General features: G+C 41.1%; 2 protein-coding genes across 5 annotated transcripts in view; one reads left to right on the top strand and one right to left on the bottom strand.

The window, feature by feature from the left end:
* The first annotated feature begins 594 nt into the window (after positions 1-594).
* The window catches only part of LOC117292478 (E3 ubiquitin-protein ligase TRAF7-like), a 126,452-nt gene continuing 106,584 nt past the window's right edge, over positions 595-20,462 (top strand). For 2 of the 4 annotated variants that reach the window (XM_033774535.1, XM_033774532.1), the window contains exons 1-5: positions 595-665; positions 3,785-3,855; positions 4,524-4,631; positions 7,651-7,725; positions 19,546-19,621. In XM_033774535.1, the coding sequence (XP_033630426.1) occupies positions 19,556-19,621 (66 nt within the window). In that variant the 5' untranslated portion in view covers positions 595-665; positions 3,785-3,855; positions 4,524-4,631; positions 7,651-7,725; positions 19,546-19,555. Of the gene's footprint in view, positions 666-3,784; positions 3,856-4,523; positions 4,632-7,650; positions 7,726-14,431; positions 14,552-19,545; positions 19,622-20,462 lie in introns of all 4 variants that reach the window. The other 2 variants (XM_033774534.1, XM_033774533.1) reach the window with 2 other exon arrangements.
* LOC117292412 (proline-rich receptor-like protein kinase PERK2) lies at positions 14,537-14,974 on the bottom strand. Its single transcript, XM_033774443.1, has one exon. It carries the CDS (start codon positions 14,972-14,974, stop codon positions 14,537-14,539), a length of 438 nt encoding a protein of 145 aa, XP_033630334.1.

The following is a 20,462-nucleotide window of genomic DNA, read 5'->3' as shown; positions in this document are numbered from 1 at the left end:
GCGTCTTACATAAAAAAAATCTCAAAACGATGTATAGTGTTTTACATATTATAAACATTAAGCTAAAAAGAGTAAGCAAAATACTGCAAAATTACATTGACAGTACGATAGTACAATTATCCAATTAATAATAAGCAGCAAATTAATGACAACATAAGCAAGATGCTTTTGTTCCCGCACCATGCATGGACAACCAAACATTAATAGTACAACCAATTGGTACAACCACGGAGGTAGAACCTAATTTATAAGGGGTATAGCCTATTGCTATTAATTCCTTTAAAAGTTTGGCTGTGTGTGAGCAGCCTGATGAAAATTGTCAGTATTTTATCCATTTAATTCTGTAATTTTTTGTATCTTTGTACTAAATTTATATGTAGTGTGATAATTTACTTCGAAGAGAAGGAAAAATCAGTAAATAAAATTGTGTTTCTACACCGATTCCATTTTGTTCATATCAATGATTTTTTAATACAGTTCATTCTTATACACAAATGAATGTTGAATGTCCAACAAGTAACTGGCTCTTGTTTAGTATTCGAATGACGGATTATTGAACGTCGAACAAGAAATCAACTTTACACCGGTATTTGGCTCGGTTTTTAGAGCACCGCCTGCCTGACTGATTGCAAAAAGAAGGCGTGTGAATGAAAGAAAGATTGGGGGTAAGTCAAATTGTTGAAGTTTTTATAAGATTAAACTTCATACAGCTGTTTGGGCAAACACACATTCTATACTAGATTGTATCTTCTTGGTCTTGTGGAAGAGTGAATGCATTGCACTTGCAGTAAGTTTACGCAGAGTGTAAAATTGTAGTGAAAATGGCAGGCGCTGTTCCGTGTTCATGGTGTCACACTACAGTCACACCATGGAGCAATAAACTAGTTTATTGCTCCATGGTCACACACGACACAGAGTGACATTGATACACAACCAGACAACAAAACAAATGCTGACAATTATTGTAGTTCGTGTTTTTTCTTAAATGACATGTGTCTCTGTGCCTGCTCTGTGGCTTTTAAAAAGAGCTCTTTCTATAATAAGGGAATCAATGTGTGGTGAACTTGGTGAAGAGGTTTTCAACTACCGAACTAGTGGTGCCATGATGTGGTTTAATCCCAACGAGGCCTGGTTCTTGATAATTTTACCGAGACGAAGCTTCGAGACAAAGCTACTTGCATCTGATGGCCTCCTTGAACTGAGGATAATTTTACCGAGACGAAGCTTCGAGACAAAGCTTCGAAGTCGAGGTGTACATCAACATCTATATCTATTCAGCTTCTTGTCAAAGTCTTGTTCAGCATCTAGACAAGGGTGCAGCTGCCAACGGTGGACAGCTTGTGTACTCATTGGTTGCCAAAAATATACAAAAACAGAATGTCTTCTTCTTCTTCCGTGAAAGTACAGTCCACCATCTGGTGTATTGCGTACTGTGGTAGTTGTGTGCATGCGAGGGTGTAGACATATACAGTGCGAGTAAAAACATGACACTGGATGACTACTTGCATCTGATGGCCTCCTTGAACTGCTCCAAGGTGGGCAGCTCGATAATGTCTGGAGTAAAGCTCATCCCAGTCTTTTATGATGCGAGGAAAGAAGCTGTATTGGTGGTAGCCTGATGATGTGCGTATTCATAGTCTTGTATTCCACAGGCGATGTTGACTTCTGGCTTGACATGTGGTACCCCCAACTTCCTTGATATGAAGCTTGCTAATTAGCTGTACATTGCATATAATACGTATCATTAGGCCTAAATATTATGTGTCGAAGATGTTTGTTTAGTCAAGTGGTTGTAACTCAGGTTGTGTTCAAAAGTATACAAAGTAAAAAGAACTTGCACATTTTCAATCTAATGTGCTCTCCACATTTTGAGTGATGGACAAGCAGGGCACGATTTTTACACTGGACCGTTTGAGCCTAAGGCCAGTAGTTTTAGTCTTGGGCCAGTTAAATTGTGACTAAAGCCTGACTTCATATTTCCTGCAATGCGAGTGCCTTGCGAATTTTGACGCCACAAATTCGCAACAGTTTTTCTGTGTCATTTATTTCTATGCAGTAAGGCAGTAAGCACCGAAAGGTTAGCACGCCTTTTCATTTGCTTACGGTTAGCAGCGCTATGAAGTATGAAATGGAAATCACACAGTCAGAACAAAATCAGCCGGTAAAAATAAGTAGCTTTATGAAATTGGGCCCAGTGTAAAACCTGAGCCCCACAACGTAGATTAGAATAAGTATCTCCTTTTTGTTTGGTGTTGTCAAAACCATAAATCTGTAATGGCGCCCTCTGTTGTTGAAGAATGTAAAATCTTTAGACTTGCAGTGTAAAAATATAAATTTAGGGCACAATAGGACTATGCGGGTTTTCACAACAGCAGGGTTGCCCTTAACCTTTATAGTGACTGCACAAAGACAAATTAGTTCGTTAGGCCTATTTCAATAGTCTATCAGGAATTTTACGAGTCAATCATATGAAATACGGATCATGCTTTCCAACACTGAAACTAGCCAGCATCAAGTGACATTTGGCCAGCGGACCAGTATTGAGAGAGAAAGCTGTAAAAGTTTGATAAATAACTCCTAAATCAGTGACATAATAATCTTCACACGACCAACACATCCCCCTTGCATGGAATCATTTGCCCATTGTAACTGTCAAAAGGAAATGACATCAGCTGCAAACTTTTTTCATCAGATATGTTGAAACTTTCACTTTCAGGCAGCTGCAATTTTGATTGTTCTTCTTAATGTGAATTTTACCAATAAATGCACATTGTTAAAAATTTAATTACAAGTAATTTGCATCAGTGAGCAATCATTTGGTAGTCTAGTGAACCTTCCGCCTTTTTGCTACAGTGTCACTGGTTCCCCTCTGCGCTTTACACATGTTAGAATGGAACATGCGGTTGGGACCAGTGTTCCAAGAAACCATTGGTTCGAGGCTGGTTCCAAATGGTCGACCACAGTAGTCAACCAATGGGTGACCAGCCTGGGTTCGAGTGCAACTGGTCAACCTTTAGTTAACCATCGTGCACACTCAAACTTGCTCAGTGATAAAGAACAACTTTTTGGGGTTTAGGCACCACGTCTTGAATTATGCAGAGGCCACGGAGGCTTATGCCTCTGTTGCCATGCCCGCCAAGGCCTCTGTTGCCCTGGTATTAGTCTTGATGCCCCCTTCCAAGGTTTTCCATAGACTTTAATTCCAAAGTAAGTGTTTTTTTGCAAATAAAGGTCTTGCCCTCTCAAAAATGAATCCAGTAAAAATTTGTCGCGACTACTTGAGGCACGACTAGTCAAGTAGTGAGTTTTACTCGTCGCATGTTATGTGCATGCTAACCAGGTATAGTTTGGGTGAATCATACTTAAAGGCATCGGACACTTTTGGTAATTGTCTAAAACCAGTCTTCTCACTTGCTCTTGAAACATGCATAAAATTACAAACCCTGTGAACAAATAATGAAAGAAAAATCACCCATTGTCGCACAAGTTGTGTGCTTTTAGATGCTTGAATTCGAGACCTAAAAATCAAATTTTGAGGCCTCGAATTCAAAATCAAATATTTTAGTGGAAAATTACTTCTTTTCCGAAAACTAAATTACTTCAGAGGGAACCGTTTCTCACAATGTTTTATTCTATCAACAGCTCTCCATTGCTCGTTACCAATTAAGTTTTTATGCTAATAATTATTTTGGGTAATTTCCAATTGTGTCCAGTGCCTTTAAATAAGTTCAATTTAATTTTTAAAACTAACATTGCATTCCCTTTGTTTCTTTTATTTTTTCAGGCATGATGAAGTACTGTAAGCTTGCACAGCAAGAGGAGAAGTCGCGTGGGATAATGGAATAGAGAAAACAGGTATGCAGCACCTTTGATTGCTTTGAGTATTTTAAAAAAATACAAAGATTTGCAGAGAAGCAAATAATGGACAATGAAGCATGAGAAAGGACCCAAATTCAGGACCCAAATTCATTTGCCCGCTTACTGACAAATTCTGCGCTTTCAATCACCATTCTCGGACTGTATCGGAGTGGGGTTATGTTGATTGTGGCTTTGTTGATACGCCATGCATGTATCCAAACTCCATTCATTAAAAATTAATTGCTCAATCCAGAGAACAATGCTGACGGGACGCAGAAATTTCCACTTTTAGTTCATAATGAAAATATTGGGTCTGATCGGCAGCATATTGCGCCACGCCTTATGAACCATTACATGGTACTTTAAAAGAGTATATCTCATACTTCAATACATAGCTCCACATACGTTGTAGGAAAAATACTGAGTGCTTTGATTCACCCCTAGGGGTGTGATAAAGTGCTATATAAAAGAACCTGCCGTCGAATTCACCAAACTCTTCCTAACTTAGGATTAATCTTATAGAACTAGACATTAGGACGCATTTAACCCATCCTAGTTTAGGGCGAGTTACTCGACCTAACTCGAGATAGGATTAATCCCAGTGTTTCGTGAAATCGGCTGCTGGTATCATTGTTAATTTGTCTCATTTATTGATTTTTTTACAGGTCTTTAGACGTTCTGTTGTATAGCATAAAGGGCCCAACTTTCTTCCTCAGCAGATAAACTTGACAGGAATTCAAACTCTGGTTTATGTGTACCTCCAAATTGTTCAAGTAAGTATTTAGGATTTAATACTGGCCATTCTTAAAACAGGTTCGACGTCAGTGATGTGCACATTTTTTCCTGGTTTGCATGTCAGCGTGAGACATGACTTTTGTATTGCCGTGTTACATTGAATGACCGGATTAATATTCGACCAAAAAGGAACTCGCCCTTTCGAAGAGGACAGGTGGCGAAAGAAATAATGCGCAAATTTGGCCAAGATTACAGGTCTTTATCCTTTTGTTGGTAGAAGAGGGTTACGTTGCATCATAATGCTTCTGCTGTTGTATTTCTTTGTATTTTTACTCGATGGAAGTAATGTCACGGCCTAGCGGTTAAGAGAAACCGGATTCAAGCTCTGGTGTCTCTAATCAGCAGAGTGTGGGTTCGAGTCCCGGTCATGACACTTGTGTCCTTAAGCTCTACATTTAACATGTTTAACCATGATTGCTTCGTAAAGTTGGGGTGGGGGTAGTGCTTTCTGCTCCACCAGCTAGGCTTCTGATGGATGATATCCAAGCTTACTCTAGAGGTGCGACTAGTCGAGAAGTAAATTTCACTATTCGCCCAGGCCTACTATTCATAACCTCCATACTGCTAGCCTCTCCGCCCCCGCCCCCAGATCATATTACTGAAGAAGAGGCCTAGGGCATTGAACCCCCACCCCTCACCAACACCATAAACAAGAGGGTATACCCCTGACCAGTCAAGGAATTAGCTCCCAGAGGTACCGTATTTTTATTACATAACGGCCAGTTGATTGAGTAGTGCATCCATTGGGGATTTCCCCAATAACCTGTGGACATTAGACCTGACAGGTAGACGACCTTGTTTTGTAATATACCTACATTACAAAACATGCCAGGGTGTATAGTCTCTTATCGCCACTCATAGACCTTTATCACGCTGTCACAATCTTGGTCATGTTCCTTGTTTCAAATCACAGTAATGAATGCTAACATTCATTACACAAAACATGGCACCAGACTATTATTTCGTCCAGCCTCAGTTTGGTAACAATGAGTTTGAATGGTGTAAAATGAAGATGGCCACACCGTCATAAAGGTCTATTGCATGGTCTTGTCCCAATGGGTTGATAGTGACCATGGTTTAGGAGCTGTGAGATACATGCCAGGCCTGCACCAAGGCAATGATTGCCTCTGTGCCCCCTGGTCATTACCTTGGTGCCCTTGAAATGCTCCAGTAGAACTCATAGGGTGCTTTTTACCAAGAATAAAATGCCTTGGTGACCTTGCCCTCTCAAAAATGAAGCATATGCCTGGGGTGCAGGGAAAAATCAAGATTGAAATTTTGTTTATTTTAAAACACTTTTCAAAGAACAAACCAAGATTGATATTTGATGTCTGCAATAAATAGTTGCACTCCTTTAAAGGCACTGGACACAATCGGTAATTACTCAAAATAATTGTTAGTATAAAAAAGTAAAACTTACTTGGTAATGAGCAATGGAGAGCTGTTGATAGTATACAAAATTGTGAGAAACGGCTCCCTCTGAAGTAACGTAGTTTTTGTAAAAAAAGGGAATTTCTAGTTTCAAACCAAACACTTTCCTTGTAGTGGTGGAAATCATATTGTGTAGTGTAGTACCATTTTGAGTTGACCTTAAAAATCAAACAGGTTTTCATAGGGTCTCGGAGTGTTTTGATACCTTTTGTAGGGGGCTATCAAGATTTTGGCCATGACATGAATCCAATTTGACTAAACCTGTAGTGACACGATGTCCTGAGCCACTTTTTTGATTTCTGCATCCCCTAACCTCTTCTCTCCACACAGAGTCCCTTGACACTCTTTAGTACCTCATGAAGAATGAGAACACAATATTCCCGCTCAGGGACCTTGGCTTGTTGCCAGGTCAGATATAGGCCTTGCATCAGTGTGTAGAGTTCCTTAAAGGGACACTTTGCCTTAGATGAGAAGCGTTTGAAACCGAACTATAAAATCCATATGGTAGAAAGATGTTTTAAAAGTAGAGTATAATGATCCACACAAATATGCCTCAAAATTTCACGGTTCTCCTCAAGCGTCGTTAATTAACACAGCACGCCATTTTTTGTAGTGGAGTTTGTAGTCAAGTTTTTGACTCCATAGAATGGCCACCTGCAGCCACCTGTGTTAGTTCACAAAGTTAAAGAATAACCATGCAATTTCGAGGCACATTTGTGTGGATAATTATATTCTACTTTTAAAACATCTTTCTAACCATACGGATTTGATAACAATCGGCTTCAAATGCTTTTCATGGACCAACTCGACCTTATCAACCATTGAACCATTTCACTTAAAGACCCTGGACACTCTTTGTAATTGTCAAAGACCAGTCTTTTCACTTGGTGTATCTTAACATATGCATAAAATAACAAACCTGTGAAAATTTGAGCTCAATTGGTCATCGAAGTTGCCAGATAATAATGAAAGAAAAAACACCTTGTCACTCGAAGTTGTGTGCTTTCAGATGCTTGATTTTGAGACCTCAAATTCTAAACTTGAGGACTCGAAATCAAATTAATGGAAAATTACTTCTTTCTCAAAAACTAAGTCACTTCAGAGGGAGCTGTTTCTCACAGTGTTTTATACTATCAACCTCTCCCCATTGCTCCTAATCAAGAAAGGTTTTATGATAATAATTATTTTGAGTAATTATCAATAGTGTCCAATGCTTTTAAAGGTAACGTAGTTATAGAAAAAAGATATAATTTTTTTAACGCCCAAAATTTGAAACTGAGAAACGTTACTGTCAGATATGTTTCTCAGATTGTGTATTCCAGTTAAGGATTATTCTTTCGGCGTGGACGTAACCACTCAACATTTTCGGGGATATCTCAAAAACGTGAACACCTTTAAAAATTATATTTTCACAGATAAGTTTTATTGTATCATCATACAGTGTTGAACCAATCGTACAGTTAACAAAAAAACAGAGGTATGCTTTCCTTTTTAAAACAAAGTTGCAATAACGGGTCATTTACATTTTCTCTCTCTCACTCTCACTCTTACTTCATGTACTTGCAGGACCTGGCTGAAGTAATAATGCTCACCTCAGTAGAAGCTGCGAGTTGTTTCTGACGGTTCTTGACTGATAAGAAGGTATAAATTAATCGAAACACTAAAACCCCCCAAATAAACCAAAAAGCAGCTGAGGTTTTGCAGTAGCAACATGTGTAAACCTCATTAGAGTAGTGTTGGTTCTAAGAAGAACTGTTGGTTATGTGGTCGGCAACACAATGTTTCTCACTGTGTTTTAACTATCAACAGCTCTCCATTGCTCATTATCAAGTAAGTTTTTGTGCTTACTGTACAATTATGTTGAGTGTTAACTAATAGTGTCCAGGGCTGTTAAGGCCACTCTGACATTAAGATGTAGAGTCTTCTCTAGCCGGACCCACTTACCCAGTGCCCAATTTCATGGCTCTGCTTACGAAAAGCAAAGAATCGGCGCTTACGGAAGCGGGAACTTCTCTGCTTACATTACTTCAAGCATATTTTACGTGTTAGCAGAGAATTTTTGCTTGTGCCCGGGCGAATTCCTTGTTACTAGGCATTCTACGCTTAACACAGCTAGCACAGAAATTCGGTGCTTGCACATTAGTCGGAGAATGGTGATCAAAAGCACAGAATTAGGGGGTAAGCAGAGCCATGAAATTGGACCCAAGATGGATCTTGGTTGCGCCATTGAGGGTCTCAGATTCTCGATGTGTAACTCGAATTCTAGCCGATGCCCGTGTGGTCTAGACAGGCACCATATCTTCACATGCAACTTGACTCTTTAAATGGCAGACAGTAGCTGCGAGTGATGTCAGTGGGGGGGGGGGGGAAGGAGTAGAGAGATGAACGATGACGTAAATTGTGAAATTGAAACTGTTACCTGGCAAGGCACATACTGCTTCGTACTCTGGGCCTAGAATTTCATTTTTGTCTATTTATGCTGCAAAGGACAAAGCATCATGGTTAGGTGTCGTGCTAAAGGACACAGGTGTCACGACTGGGATTCGAACCCACACTCTGCTGATCATAAACACCATAGTTTGAATACAGCTAGTGCATAAAGTTCTTGCCCCTCACCACATTGGCCCTGGTTCAGCTAGGGTCATATGTGAGTAGAGTTGTGAGTTTGCTCTCTCCTGTGGCATGAGGGGTTTTCCTCTTGGTCCTACAGTTTTCCTCCCTCAAGCAAAAATCAAATATGTTTGATCCCTAGCTGTGCTTCGTGGTCATTTATATCGGTTGTCGTGGCTGGCTACCAAATGCACTATACTTGCCTGCGGCCTGACTAAGTTGTAGTCGCCTCCTTCACAATTCAGCTTTTCAGCTGTGAGTAAGAATGATTAACCTACAGCAAATATTGTTATCGGTTAGCTCAATTGTTGGATCGTCATTTTCAATGGCTAATTTCTTGAGAATGGTCCTGAAGAAAAATGGAGGATTTTGATGAAGGAATTGCAGGCCTTAAACTTCTCTCTTGAAAGGGCCCAGAAATTTTGCTCTGGTATAAGGGGGCACTTCTATGGTGAAAATGTTTGCTATTGGAACCTTGCAGAGGGCACCACAGCAAAAGCACAGGGCACCAAGGCAATTGCTATGGGTACCATGGGTTATTATTTCAAGGCCTTGGATTGTACGCACACATCGTCCAAAAACCATCGCCGTTCTCTCTTTGATGTCATCTGCCAATCAGCGAGAGGAGGGGACAAGTTTTCACCTGTTCAATATCCCCACTCATGACTCAGTCACTCAAAGGTCCTTCTCAACGCGCCTTGGACATTCCGCTATACAACTAGTCTTGTCATAATAGCATCTATTCATCAGAACCAGGCTGGATTAATAATGAACAAAAGCTGTGTGCTTTGTACAATTGAAGGAAATTAGTGTTGAGGGAAACCCAAGTTAGTCACGGTGTCATGTTTCCCCCCCTTGCTTAATTTCTACATGTCTAAGGTTTCGTCCTGCATTGTTTTTTGGGGTTGAAATTATCGGTCAAATAATGTTATGGGAAACTGACTTCGCAGGCTAGTCCCATCTGTATTTCAGTATTTAAGAGTTTTTGAGTAAAACAACCCTGTTTGGTAAATCATTGTGTCACATTGGCACGCATCTGCAGCACTCACATACACTTGTGATAAATTTGACAATAAACCACCCTTTTCTATCGATCAAAGGTAATTCTTATGACAGATTCTTAGGACAGAAACATGTTTTTCTGACAAGGCCAGGGATGTGATTTCTTTTTCTTTAACCAGAATTCTGATTCTTGTTTTGCCCCCCAAAAATATTCATTTTTATTTGCCCCCCCCCTAGAAAAAAAAATGAAATAACGCCCCAGATGGCAGAGTGGGGCTTTTAAAACCAATTGGGCTTCATGCTCGCAAGTTTTGGAGCTCGCATGCTTTGGCGCTTTGCACTCTGAGTTCCGTTTTTTTTCTCAACATCCTTGAGTTTTTGCAAAACTGTCTAAAGAGGATTTTTGTCTGGCCTACTTCCTCAAAGAATGACTTACCTCTGTAAAGTTCCTTTGGGACAATTTGTTTGAAGTTGCTGTCGGTGTGGTCAGTGTGGTGGGGATTGGGGTAAAATCTGTGGCGAATGATTTTTCTATCTTAACAATGCTATGTACACTCTTTACAGGGTTCTGCCCAGGATTTCTTTAGTGGTGAAAAAATGTTTCCCTGGAAACCATTGCGAGATGGACCAGTTAGATGTTAGATCATAACAGACTCAAATCCTAGAAATGCTCAAAATTAATGGCTTTAATGGATTCCATTTTTACTGGTAAAGTACTTAACTTTACATTGCAAGTGTTACTAACAAATTTTAAAAATGTGTGGTGGCCGAAAGTAGAGGAAATTCTTTCAGTTATGGTTGGGGAATCCTGAGTGCCAGGCGGGTTGTCAGGCATCGACCACTGTGGGCAGATAATAGTTATGCATCCAACCAGTCTTATATATTATTATATATTTTTTTCCAAGGATTTTGTGCAACAACAAAAAAGTTGATTTGGGGATCTTCAAATATTATTTTCACAGCAGAAATATTTCTCATTCATGAACTTTTTCAAATGAGTTTCAGTCTCCATCAGTGAACTTTCAGATTAACAGTGAAATATTGCTTCCCCTACCCAATTGATAAAAACTTTTCAATTCTGTACTTTTGGTCTCTGGAGTATACAGCCTTTATTCTATCATACACAGATCAGAAACACTACCACTGTAAAGGGCCAGTCATACTGCAGCGATAACGAAAACGATAACGATCACTTTAAAACAAATGCACACCCTCGATTGGTTGAATAAGTGCGCAGAGCAATTCAACCAATTGAATGCGTTCTCTTTGCGTCGTGGTCGTTATTATTTTCGTTGTCGCTGCAGTGCGACTGGGAGAGTTTACTGAGTGGAAGGGACGTAGCTCTAATCGCCATCTGGCTCACCGAAAAGTAGGGACACACCCTTCAACCCCCCCTCCCCCCTTCACCTCTGTAAAACAAGAAAGCATTCATTGAACAATTTGGAAGTACTTTGTTAGCAGAATGCCTCGTTAGCGGGCCCTTGATGGTAATTGCACATGAAATCGCACACAGGGTCTCTGGAAATGCATCAGATGGGATGCCATCAATCATGTTGAGCTGTCCGTTCAAATACATGTAGTCTTGAGATAATGGTCATGCTGGATTTAGAGGTAATTGGAAGCACATGTTACGGGGTTAACTGAAGAGAGTGGCAGTGGTGTTGACTGCTTGAGACATTTAATCAAACTGTGTTATCATCAGGGACCTACAATCTTTTTGACGTCAGGTCATGAACTCCTGATCAAAAGATTCAGTCCATTATTGCACTTTTTCTCTCTCTCTCTCTAGTCGACCGAGGTCGGAATCATGTTGAGGCTCGCCCATCCCTTTCTATCTCTCATTAGGTTGGGAAGATCAGCTGGAAGCACCCCGATGTCCCTAGCAACTACATCTGTATAGCTGAGCTTCTGTCTTCCCCTGTTTCTCCTTCCATGTTTTGGTGACCAGTTGATAAGTTGAGAGACAGGTTCGTTGGTGTTTCTGTATGAATGCCCTGCTAGTAGTCTCAGAGGATGCTGTTGTATTTTGGTTCATTGCCATACAGTTCCGTATTTGTCATGTGTTGACTCCAGTGATTATTTAAGCATTTTTTTAAGCACTTTCTAATATTATATGTGAGCGTGGAAAATTGTGAAAAATTTCCACTCGACTGATTCTGTAACACTTGTACCCCTGTTCACGTTTGTTGTGTTGTCATTTATCCTTGGAGGAAGACTCTGCTAGGGTTGAAACTTCACGCCCTTAAATATTTATTGTTTTGCAAACACGTTGCAATTCACAGCAGGGCCCAATTTATGGCTCTGCTTACCATAATCAAAACTGAAATCCCCTTTTCCAAATCAAATGGCAGATTCTGCAAATTTCGTCTGTTTTCCCAATCGTGTAAAATCATTGGCCCTACTAGTTGACTAGTTCTGTGGTGATTTCTTTTGTCGGATGCTTGCATGGTTGCCACCTTCTCCATTGCTTGGCTGCATGGAGAGCTACATTTGATGTGGTCTTGTATTGAGTTTAGAAACAGATTTCACATAGTGTCCAACTGTCATTGATGGATTGGACCCTCCACAATGCACTGGACACTATTGGTAATTACTAAAAAATTATTATTAGCATACTTTTTTTATATATTTTTATTTTATTTGCAATGCTTAAGTTTACACATGTTACAATACAACATAAAAGCACAAATTATTAGCATACTTGGTAACAAGCAATGGAGAGCTGTTGATAGTATAAAACATTGTGAGAAATGGCTCCCTCTGAAGTAATGTTGTTTTTGAGAAAGAGGTAATCTGAAAGCACACAAATTAATGCAACAAGGGTATTTTTTCTTTCATTATTCTCTTGCAAATTTGATGACCAATTGAGCCCAAACCTCACAGGTTTGTTATTTTATGCTTATGTTGGGATACACCACGTGAGAATACTGTTTTTTTGACAATTACCAAACGTTTCCAGTGCCTTTAACTTGTGCACCGAAGTTCCAAAGTGGGCCACCTTGCCGTCTCTACCACACAGGCCCAGTCAGAGTCATTCACCGTTGGAAGTTAAACTAGGGAAGGGGGATGAATGATGGACATTCTCATTATTATCGGACATGCCGGAAGATTGAAAACCAAAACCCGAATGAGCCTGGGAAGTTTCAAAAAGGGCGCATCGTGAAAAACCATGATGTGTTTGCCCTCTGCCAAAGCCAATTCTGGTGTTGCTAATCCTTTGATAAAGACACAAGGGAAATGACCACTTTGTAGAGAATGTGTATTCCTGAGTGATTAGAATAGCTATACACCCTGAGGCATGCTTTGAACCCTTAGGGAACCCGGGGGACCTGGGGAGGGGGGGGGGGCATAATGACAGTTGGACACTACATGTATGAGGGTCTAATCCCGCATGACTATTTTCTCTCCATTGTCGTCTGCTCTTGGGACTTGCCATCTCTGAGCAAGTTCGAGTGTGCACCGTGGTTAACTAAAAGTTGTCTACTTTGACTCAAACCCAGGCAGGGCGACCATTGGCAATTGGTTGACTACTTTGGTCGACCATTTGGAACCAACCTTGTGACACTGGTTTCTTTACTGGTCTAGAAAATAAAATTAAGTGATGATTTCTGTACATGTATTCGTTCCCCCCCCTCCCCCCCCCCCCCAAAGTGAACGGATTTAAACTCTTTGTCATTATTAAACCGATTATGCAGTTTAGCCAGCACTAGAATATACAAATGATTTCTGTAGTAACATGAATTTCGCACCCCCCCTCGCTGTATTAATCAAACTAAATATGCAGTTTAGCCAGCTCTAAAATATACAAATTTGATTTCTGTAGTAACATGAATTTCGCACCCTTCCCCTCAAGTGAACGTATTAAAACTCTTTGTTATAATAATCAAACCAATTATGCATTTTAGCCAGCTCTTGCATGAAAAATTAAGGAATGATTTCTGTAGTGAACGGATTTATGCACTTTGTTAACGGATTTATATACTTTGTTCTGATCGCACTGATATGCAGTTTAGCCAGCTTGCTGAGAGTATAACACCATTGTACATACTTGGCCACACCCATTGTTTAGAAGCGATGATTTCTGTAGTAATGCGAATTTGGAACCCCCATTTGTGAAGAGATTTATACTCACTGTTATGATTGAACCGAAAAAGCATTATGAAATCATTGTATGCTTTGGCACACCATTAATCATTTGAACCAAATAGTGTACTATGGTATTGAAAATTGAAATCATACATGTACATAGATAGATACATTAGGGAGTTACTCCACACACAACTTCTTTGTATCTCATTCTCTTTTCCATAGTATTTGTGTGTATAATAATAATAATAACAACAAATTCTTATAAAGCGCAATTCACAATAACTGTCTCAATGCGCTTTACATTATGCCCTGCATGGTCATTGGGCCAATAACATCCCTTTGTTCTTTCTTGCTCCCTGAATAGTATACAGCCCGAGCTGCCGTGGCGCTCCAGAGGCTTTTTCATACACAATACCAACCTCTATCCTTGCAGGTAACTGTTTATACCCCTGGGTGAAGAGAATTAATAGTAAAGCGTCTTGCTCATGGACACAAGTGTCATGACCGGGATTGGAACCCATCCGGTGACTTAACCACCAGAACTTGAATTTGGCGACACCCTACTAAGTCCGGGTGACTGTTTTAATACGGCACAAGATTTCCGCACTTTCAAACACCCAATACATGTAATATGCTATTTTTCTAGGTGACGTTTTTGCGGTGACGTGATGACATTGATTGGTGAAGAATTGACAGATCAGGAAGGAGTTTTGGACTCGTACCGCCTGTCGGCTTGTCAGGTGCATGTCAATCATCCTGTCAACTGGTAAACCATCAGTTTGATGAACTTTTTACAGGGGAGAAAGGGGAACTGGGGAAAGGGGGATTGAGCGATGGGAGGTCGGGGCATGATATTTGGGCATCGCAAGGGGCATGGTGGAGTCAGGAGGGACTGGGGAAGGGGATTGAGCGATGGAGGTCGGGGCATGATATTTGGGCATCGCAAGGGGCATGGTGGAGTCAGGAGGGACTGGGGAAGGGGATTGAGCGATGGAGGTCGGGGCATGATACTGGGGCATCGCAAGGGGCATGGTGGAGTCGGGAAAGACTGGGGAAGGGGATTGGGCGATGGAGGTCGGGGCATGATACTGGGGCATGGTGGGGGGCATGGCGGGGTATAACTTAGGATTTCAGGACGGAGTGGGGAAGGGGATTGAGCGCTGGAGGTCGGGGCATGATACTGGGGCATGGTGGGGGCATGCCGGTGGTGGGGGGGGGGCATGGTGGGGTACAGATTAGGGTTTCAGGAGGGATTGGGGAAGGGGATTGAGCGATGGAGGTCGGGGCATGATACTGGGGCATGGTGGGGGGCATGCCGGTGGTGGGGGGGGGGGGGCATGGTGGGGTACAGATTAGGGTTTCAGGAGGGACTGGGGAAGGGGATTGAGCGATGGAGGTCAGGGCATGAAACTGGGGTAAGGGGGAAGGCATGGCGGGGGTCATGGCAGGGTATAGATTAGGATTTCAGGAGGGACTGGGGAAGGGGATTGAGCGATGGAGGTCGGGGCATGATACTGGGGCATGGTGGGGGCATGGCAGCGGATAGATTAGGATTTCAGGAGTAGAGGATTTTGATCAAATTGATCCAGGGACGGTGCGCTTCATATCGTTGGGGGGGGGGGGGGTGAGGGTGGCAAAGAAATTAAACGGGGATGTGATTTCTCTGATTCTGATTTTAACAGGTCTGTTTTTTTTAAACACCATTAAAAACAAAGCAAAATTACAGCCATGAAATGGGGCCCAGGTTTTGGCATCAATTTTGTTTTTATTTAAGTAAAACCTTGGAATAGATTTGGAAAACAACAATGGGATGTTTTAGTCAGTACCAAGATATTTAAACAGTTACTTTTTGTGAGGTCAGTTTTGTTTCTGTTCTTAATCATCCTTAATTTTTTTTTTCTCATAATTTTTTTTTCAAGTTTTCTGCAAAGTAAATGAATTTTTTTAATGTTACAAAAAAGAAGAACAAAAAAGAGACCATTAAAACCACTTTAAAAGTTGGGCGGAAATAATTGAATGTCGTTCATGACTTGACATTTTCTCTGTATGCAAATAAACCATATTTGGGCCACTCTGTCACTGAAAAATGAGTTGGCTGAAAACATTCGACTTTGTACACACACATAACAAAATGTTAAACACATGTTTTTATAAATAGCTTCATATACTTTCTTAAATGTTTGTGACTCCGGTATTGCTTGCGAGAGATCTCGAGGGAGCGGCTTATTAGGCATCAAGTTGCCACAATAACACACTCGCCAAGCGCCGTTAACATAGTGTGCTGCCTGCTTATGACAAGTCACACTAGCCAACAATGCTGGCTCTGATTTGCCATGTCCGCCCAGCAGACCTTTTACGCTGGTGGACGGTTTGTACTCTGTGGTCGCTTTTCTTCCTGGGTTCAGCCAAGCCCTTGGGAGGAAGTGTGTGCAGGGAGACAACCCCCCCCTTACCCCTCACCCCCCCCTTTCAGAAGGGTAGTAGAGTAGTAGGAGCCTTGAGGGAAACCCTTAGGGGCCGGCAGTATTAGTCCCATCCTGGGTCAGGAAGAGTGCGGCTCTGTAGTGGAAATCAGGCCAGTATCCTGAAAGGAAATGAAGCTGTCTGCCCCGGCCTTAGTCTTCCACTCACGCAATGTTCATTGTATTGCCCCCCCCCCCCATCTCTGTGTACCTCTCCCTCCCTGTAGTGGACTGCGCAAAGCATATGGTCACCTCATAAGGGGCTCATCAAGCAAGACAGCGATCGACCTACCCTGACAGATATGTTGTAATCGCACAGGTGGCTGCATATAGAGACGTGATTCACTCCGGACTGTTTTTGGGGGGTATGGGTTCGTTTTGTCGTTGAGCTTCAATAGGATTGGATATGATTCATATACGCTGATCAACTTGCCTTTGGTTGAGCGGGTTTTCTGTTAATGACTGAGACGCTGCACTTGGCGTTTATCGGGGAGTACACTTTTCTGATCGACGGGCACCAGGAAGGTATTGAACTTTCTCTTCTCTGAAGGAAGGGATTGGATGTAATCCTGAGTGAGAAAAGTGCAACTTTACTTCAGCAGGAATCAGGGATTAGCAAGGTTGATTGTATCATTGTACAGTGGATATAAATCTGAATGTCGGGAAACAGTGATAGGGTTTGTTGACTTGCTAGTCTGGTAACCTTCTTGGGGATAGGATCACGTGTGTCTTTAGGAACTAAACTCCCAGGAGCGAGGTGACTGCTTTGTGCACAACGGAGAAACCCGAGGCGTGGGTTGTTGGATCGGACTCGACGTGCATGCCACGTACGGCCGGTTCTACCAGATGCTTCTTGAATACTGCGGTGGGCGGGTGCACGTTCGGCGATTGGCAGGCTACTTCGACAGACAGCACCAGGTGGCTAACATGCAGACAAGGCACTGGGGACCATTGTAAGCTCTTTTGCCATTCATATCAATGTACATCAAACCGAGGCTGGAAGGGAAAATAGTCTGGTTCCTTGTCTTGTGCTGGGAACATTACTGTTATTGCGTGGCGGATATCAAACAAATGTGGCTCACAAATAGGGAAAGAGACCATTGCCCACATTTATTTTGAATAGATTGTATTACTTGAGTCCAATGACCACCACTTAATATTTTGGGTTTTCATATTATGGCCACTGGTCTGGTAATAAGGAACTTCCTCTTATGGTTCGTTCGTTAAACCAATGTAAGACTAGGTGGCAGCATACTTACTAGATAAGTTTCCATTGTTTGTGTCATTCTGAGCAGGCACACATTTCTGAGAACAATGGATTTACCTGGTACAAAGTAAGTCTACTGCCACCTAGTGTCACAAAAGTCTCAATTTGGTGCCCCTTTCTGGAGTTAAGACACCATTTATTAACAATGTTCCATTTGAATACACTTGTGTGTAGTGTAGTTGCAGGCACATTAATGTACATGTACATGCACTTAAAGGCACTGGACACTATTGGTAATTAATCAAAATAATTGTGAGCATAAAACTTACTTATACTTGGTAACAGGTAATGGAGAGCTGTTGATAGTATAAAACATTGTGAGAAACAGCTCCCAATTTCTCACTCAAATATTTAAAGACTTCAGGCCTGAAGCCCTTTTTAGGCATCTGAAAGCACACAGATTTTTGCATGAAGGGTGTTTTTTTTCCTTCATTTATTCTCTTGCAACTTTGATGACCAATCGAGTCAAAATTGTCACAGATTTGTTAATTTTATGCATATATGTTGGGATAATGAAAATACTGGTCTTTGACAATTACCAGAGGTGTTCAGTGCCTTTAACATGGTTTCATGTACAAGTGACAAGTTGCACTTGACATTTTCATGTTTTAAAACCCCCTGTGTTTGATAACATTGTCAAGCAAGTTGACCAACCATTTGAAACCATTCAACCTGCATAGTGTATAAATGAAGGTCCCTGGTCCCTGGAAAGTGTATGCAAAACCAATATGTTCCATTCAACTCGGCTCCGCCTTGTTGAACAGAATATTCCATTTTTCAACTCATGAAAATATTTGCACCATTGCACTCATAAACTTCATTATTTGTTTGATATGGTATAGGCCTACTGAGCAGTTGGAATGAAGAAGGGTTTGAATTGCCCCTAAAATGTTACCCTAGTTTCGTCCCTGAATCCCTGACAAATTTGTTTGGTTGTTTTCGTCTACATGTATTTGATGAGAGATAGGGAGTTTTGAAGGTCAGTTAGATGGTTTGTTTATTGCAAATTATAGGACGGAAGTTGAATTTACTCATCCTTGTACAACATGTGCATCTTTAAACAAATTGTTCAATTCATAAACTGAATTACTGCCGTTGTCAGCGAATGATTTATACTTTCTCTTTGCAAATGTACAAATTAATTCCTGTGGTGATATTTGTTTTACTCATTTACTCATCAAGCGTTTTCAAAATTGATGTCGATGGGTGATTTCAGATGAAATTTGTCTTGACATTTCTTGAGTAGACTTTGAGTCACTTCAGTGGAATGGACTCATATATAACAAGTTGTAATTTGATTATTTATATCTGAGGCGTGGTGATCAGGATTGCCAGAAATTGGGGAATAAATTTTCCCAGCACGGACCAACTTAGAGTCCCATGACAATAGTGGAGGGCATCTTCTGCTCACAATTCCAATTATTTATAATTGCTCTTTAAATAGTTGAGAAGTTTGTATTGGCGCCCAAACCCACTTCGAAGACCCTTTTGATCTTCATATTGAGGTTTATGCCATGTACGTGTTCTATCACATAGTTGGCGTGAGGTTCCCACGTGGCCTTGTGTTTCCTTTAAGGCGGAAGACGATTGCTGGTCAATAAAATTATCCATTTAATTTTTATAGATTGGGGTGTGTGTTTCTTTTTTGGATGTCTGACTCTGAGGCATTGCTGAAGGGATGGTACACATTGAAGGCCTACGTTTAGTAATCACTCTTAAGATTAATGGTTGTAAAAATCTACTTGGTTGGAAGACATACATGTACATCAGCTTTTAATGGTATTTATAGCATTTTGAGAATCATTTAACTTTGATGTAATGTGGTTATAGACAACAAATTTTATCCCCCAAAGTTTGAATCTGAGAAGCGTTACTGGCAGGTATATCTCTCAGATTGTGTATTCTTCCTGCTTGGACATAATTGCTCCGACTGTGTGTTTCAAATTTACTTCAGATTGCAGCCTTTTTACTTAGTATTGTATCTAACATGTCTAATTGACAATTTGTTTGTGTTTGTGTTTTCAATTGCAGATCTGGTGGAATGGCGTCTGTCACCGAAGTGAGTAGCGATTTGGAAGAAGAATCATCGGTCATAACCTCACACATGGTACGTCAGGTTTGTCCTTATGGATAGTAATAATAATAATAATAATAATAATAATAATAATACTAAAAGCGGCTTCTTATATATTGCGCTTATCCGTCACTCAGTGGCGCTCAAAGGGCATTAACAGTACAGGACAGTATTTCCTGCAAGGGACTGCGTTTGAACTCTGAGACCTACAATAATCCTTGGCAGCATGTAGTGGTTAACAAGATGCTGTGGCGCAACATGCTGCCATTCAAAACCTGGAACACCGGGGCGAACCCCTTCTCTTTTCAATAAGGGTACTGGGTACTTTTACGTGCGTTACACAACCCACAGGACCACAGCTTTACATTCTATCCGAAGGACGAAGCATCGTTGTTGTCAAGTGTCTTGCTTAAGGACACGGGTGTCACGACTGGGACTCTAACCGACGCTCTGCTGATCAGTAACACCAGGGTTTGAATCTCGATAGATGTCATTTCATCTCGTTTATTCTGATTGTGAAGCCAGGGACTCTCAGAATAGCAAACTGTATCCTGTACTAGCCCAGGACCAAATGTTAAAGAAGGGAGTTTCAGTTTTAGATGTGGGAGGAAAACGCCAGAGAAATATTCCAGGGAAAAACCAACGCAGACAAGTAGGGACTGAAAACCCAATCCATGTAGGACGGGAAATATGCCCCAGGCAAGGAGTTCCAAAGAGATGCAGTACGTGGAATGAAGCTGTTGGAATGGCTTTTTGTAGCTCTCTAGCACACAAAGTAATATAACAAGGGTGTTTTTTCTTTCATTACTCTCTTGCAACTTTGATGATCAATTGAGTCACAATTTTCCCAGATTTGTTATTGTATGCATATTTT

The sequence above is a fragment of the Asterias rubens genome, chromosome 7, assembly GCF_902459465.1.
Source record: "Asterias rubens chromosome 7, eAstRub1.3, whole genome shotgun sequence".
NCBI classification, from domain to species: domain Eukaryota; kingdom Metazoa; phylum Echinodermata; class Asteroidea; order Forcipulatida; family Asteriidae; genus Asterias; species Asterias rubens.
The sequence above is the reverse complement of the archived record's forward strand: the minus strand, read 5'-3'. Positions and strand labels throughout refer to the sequence as shown.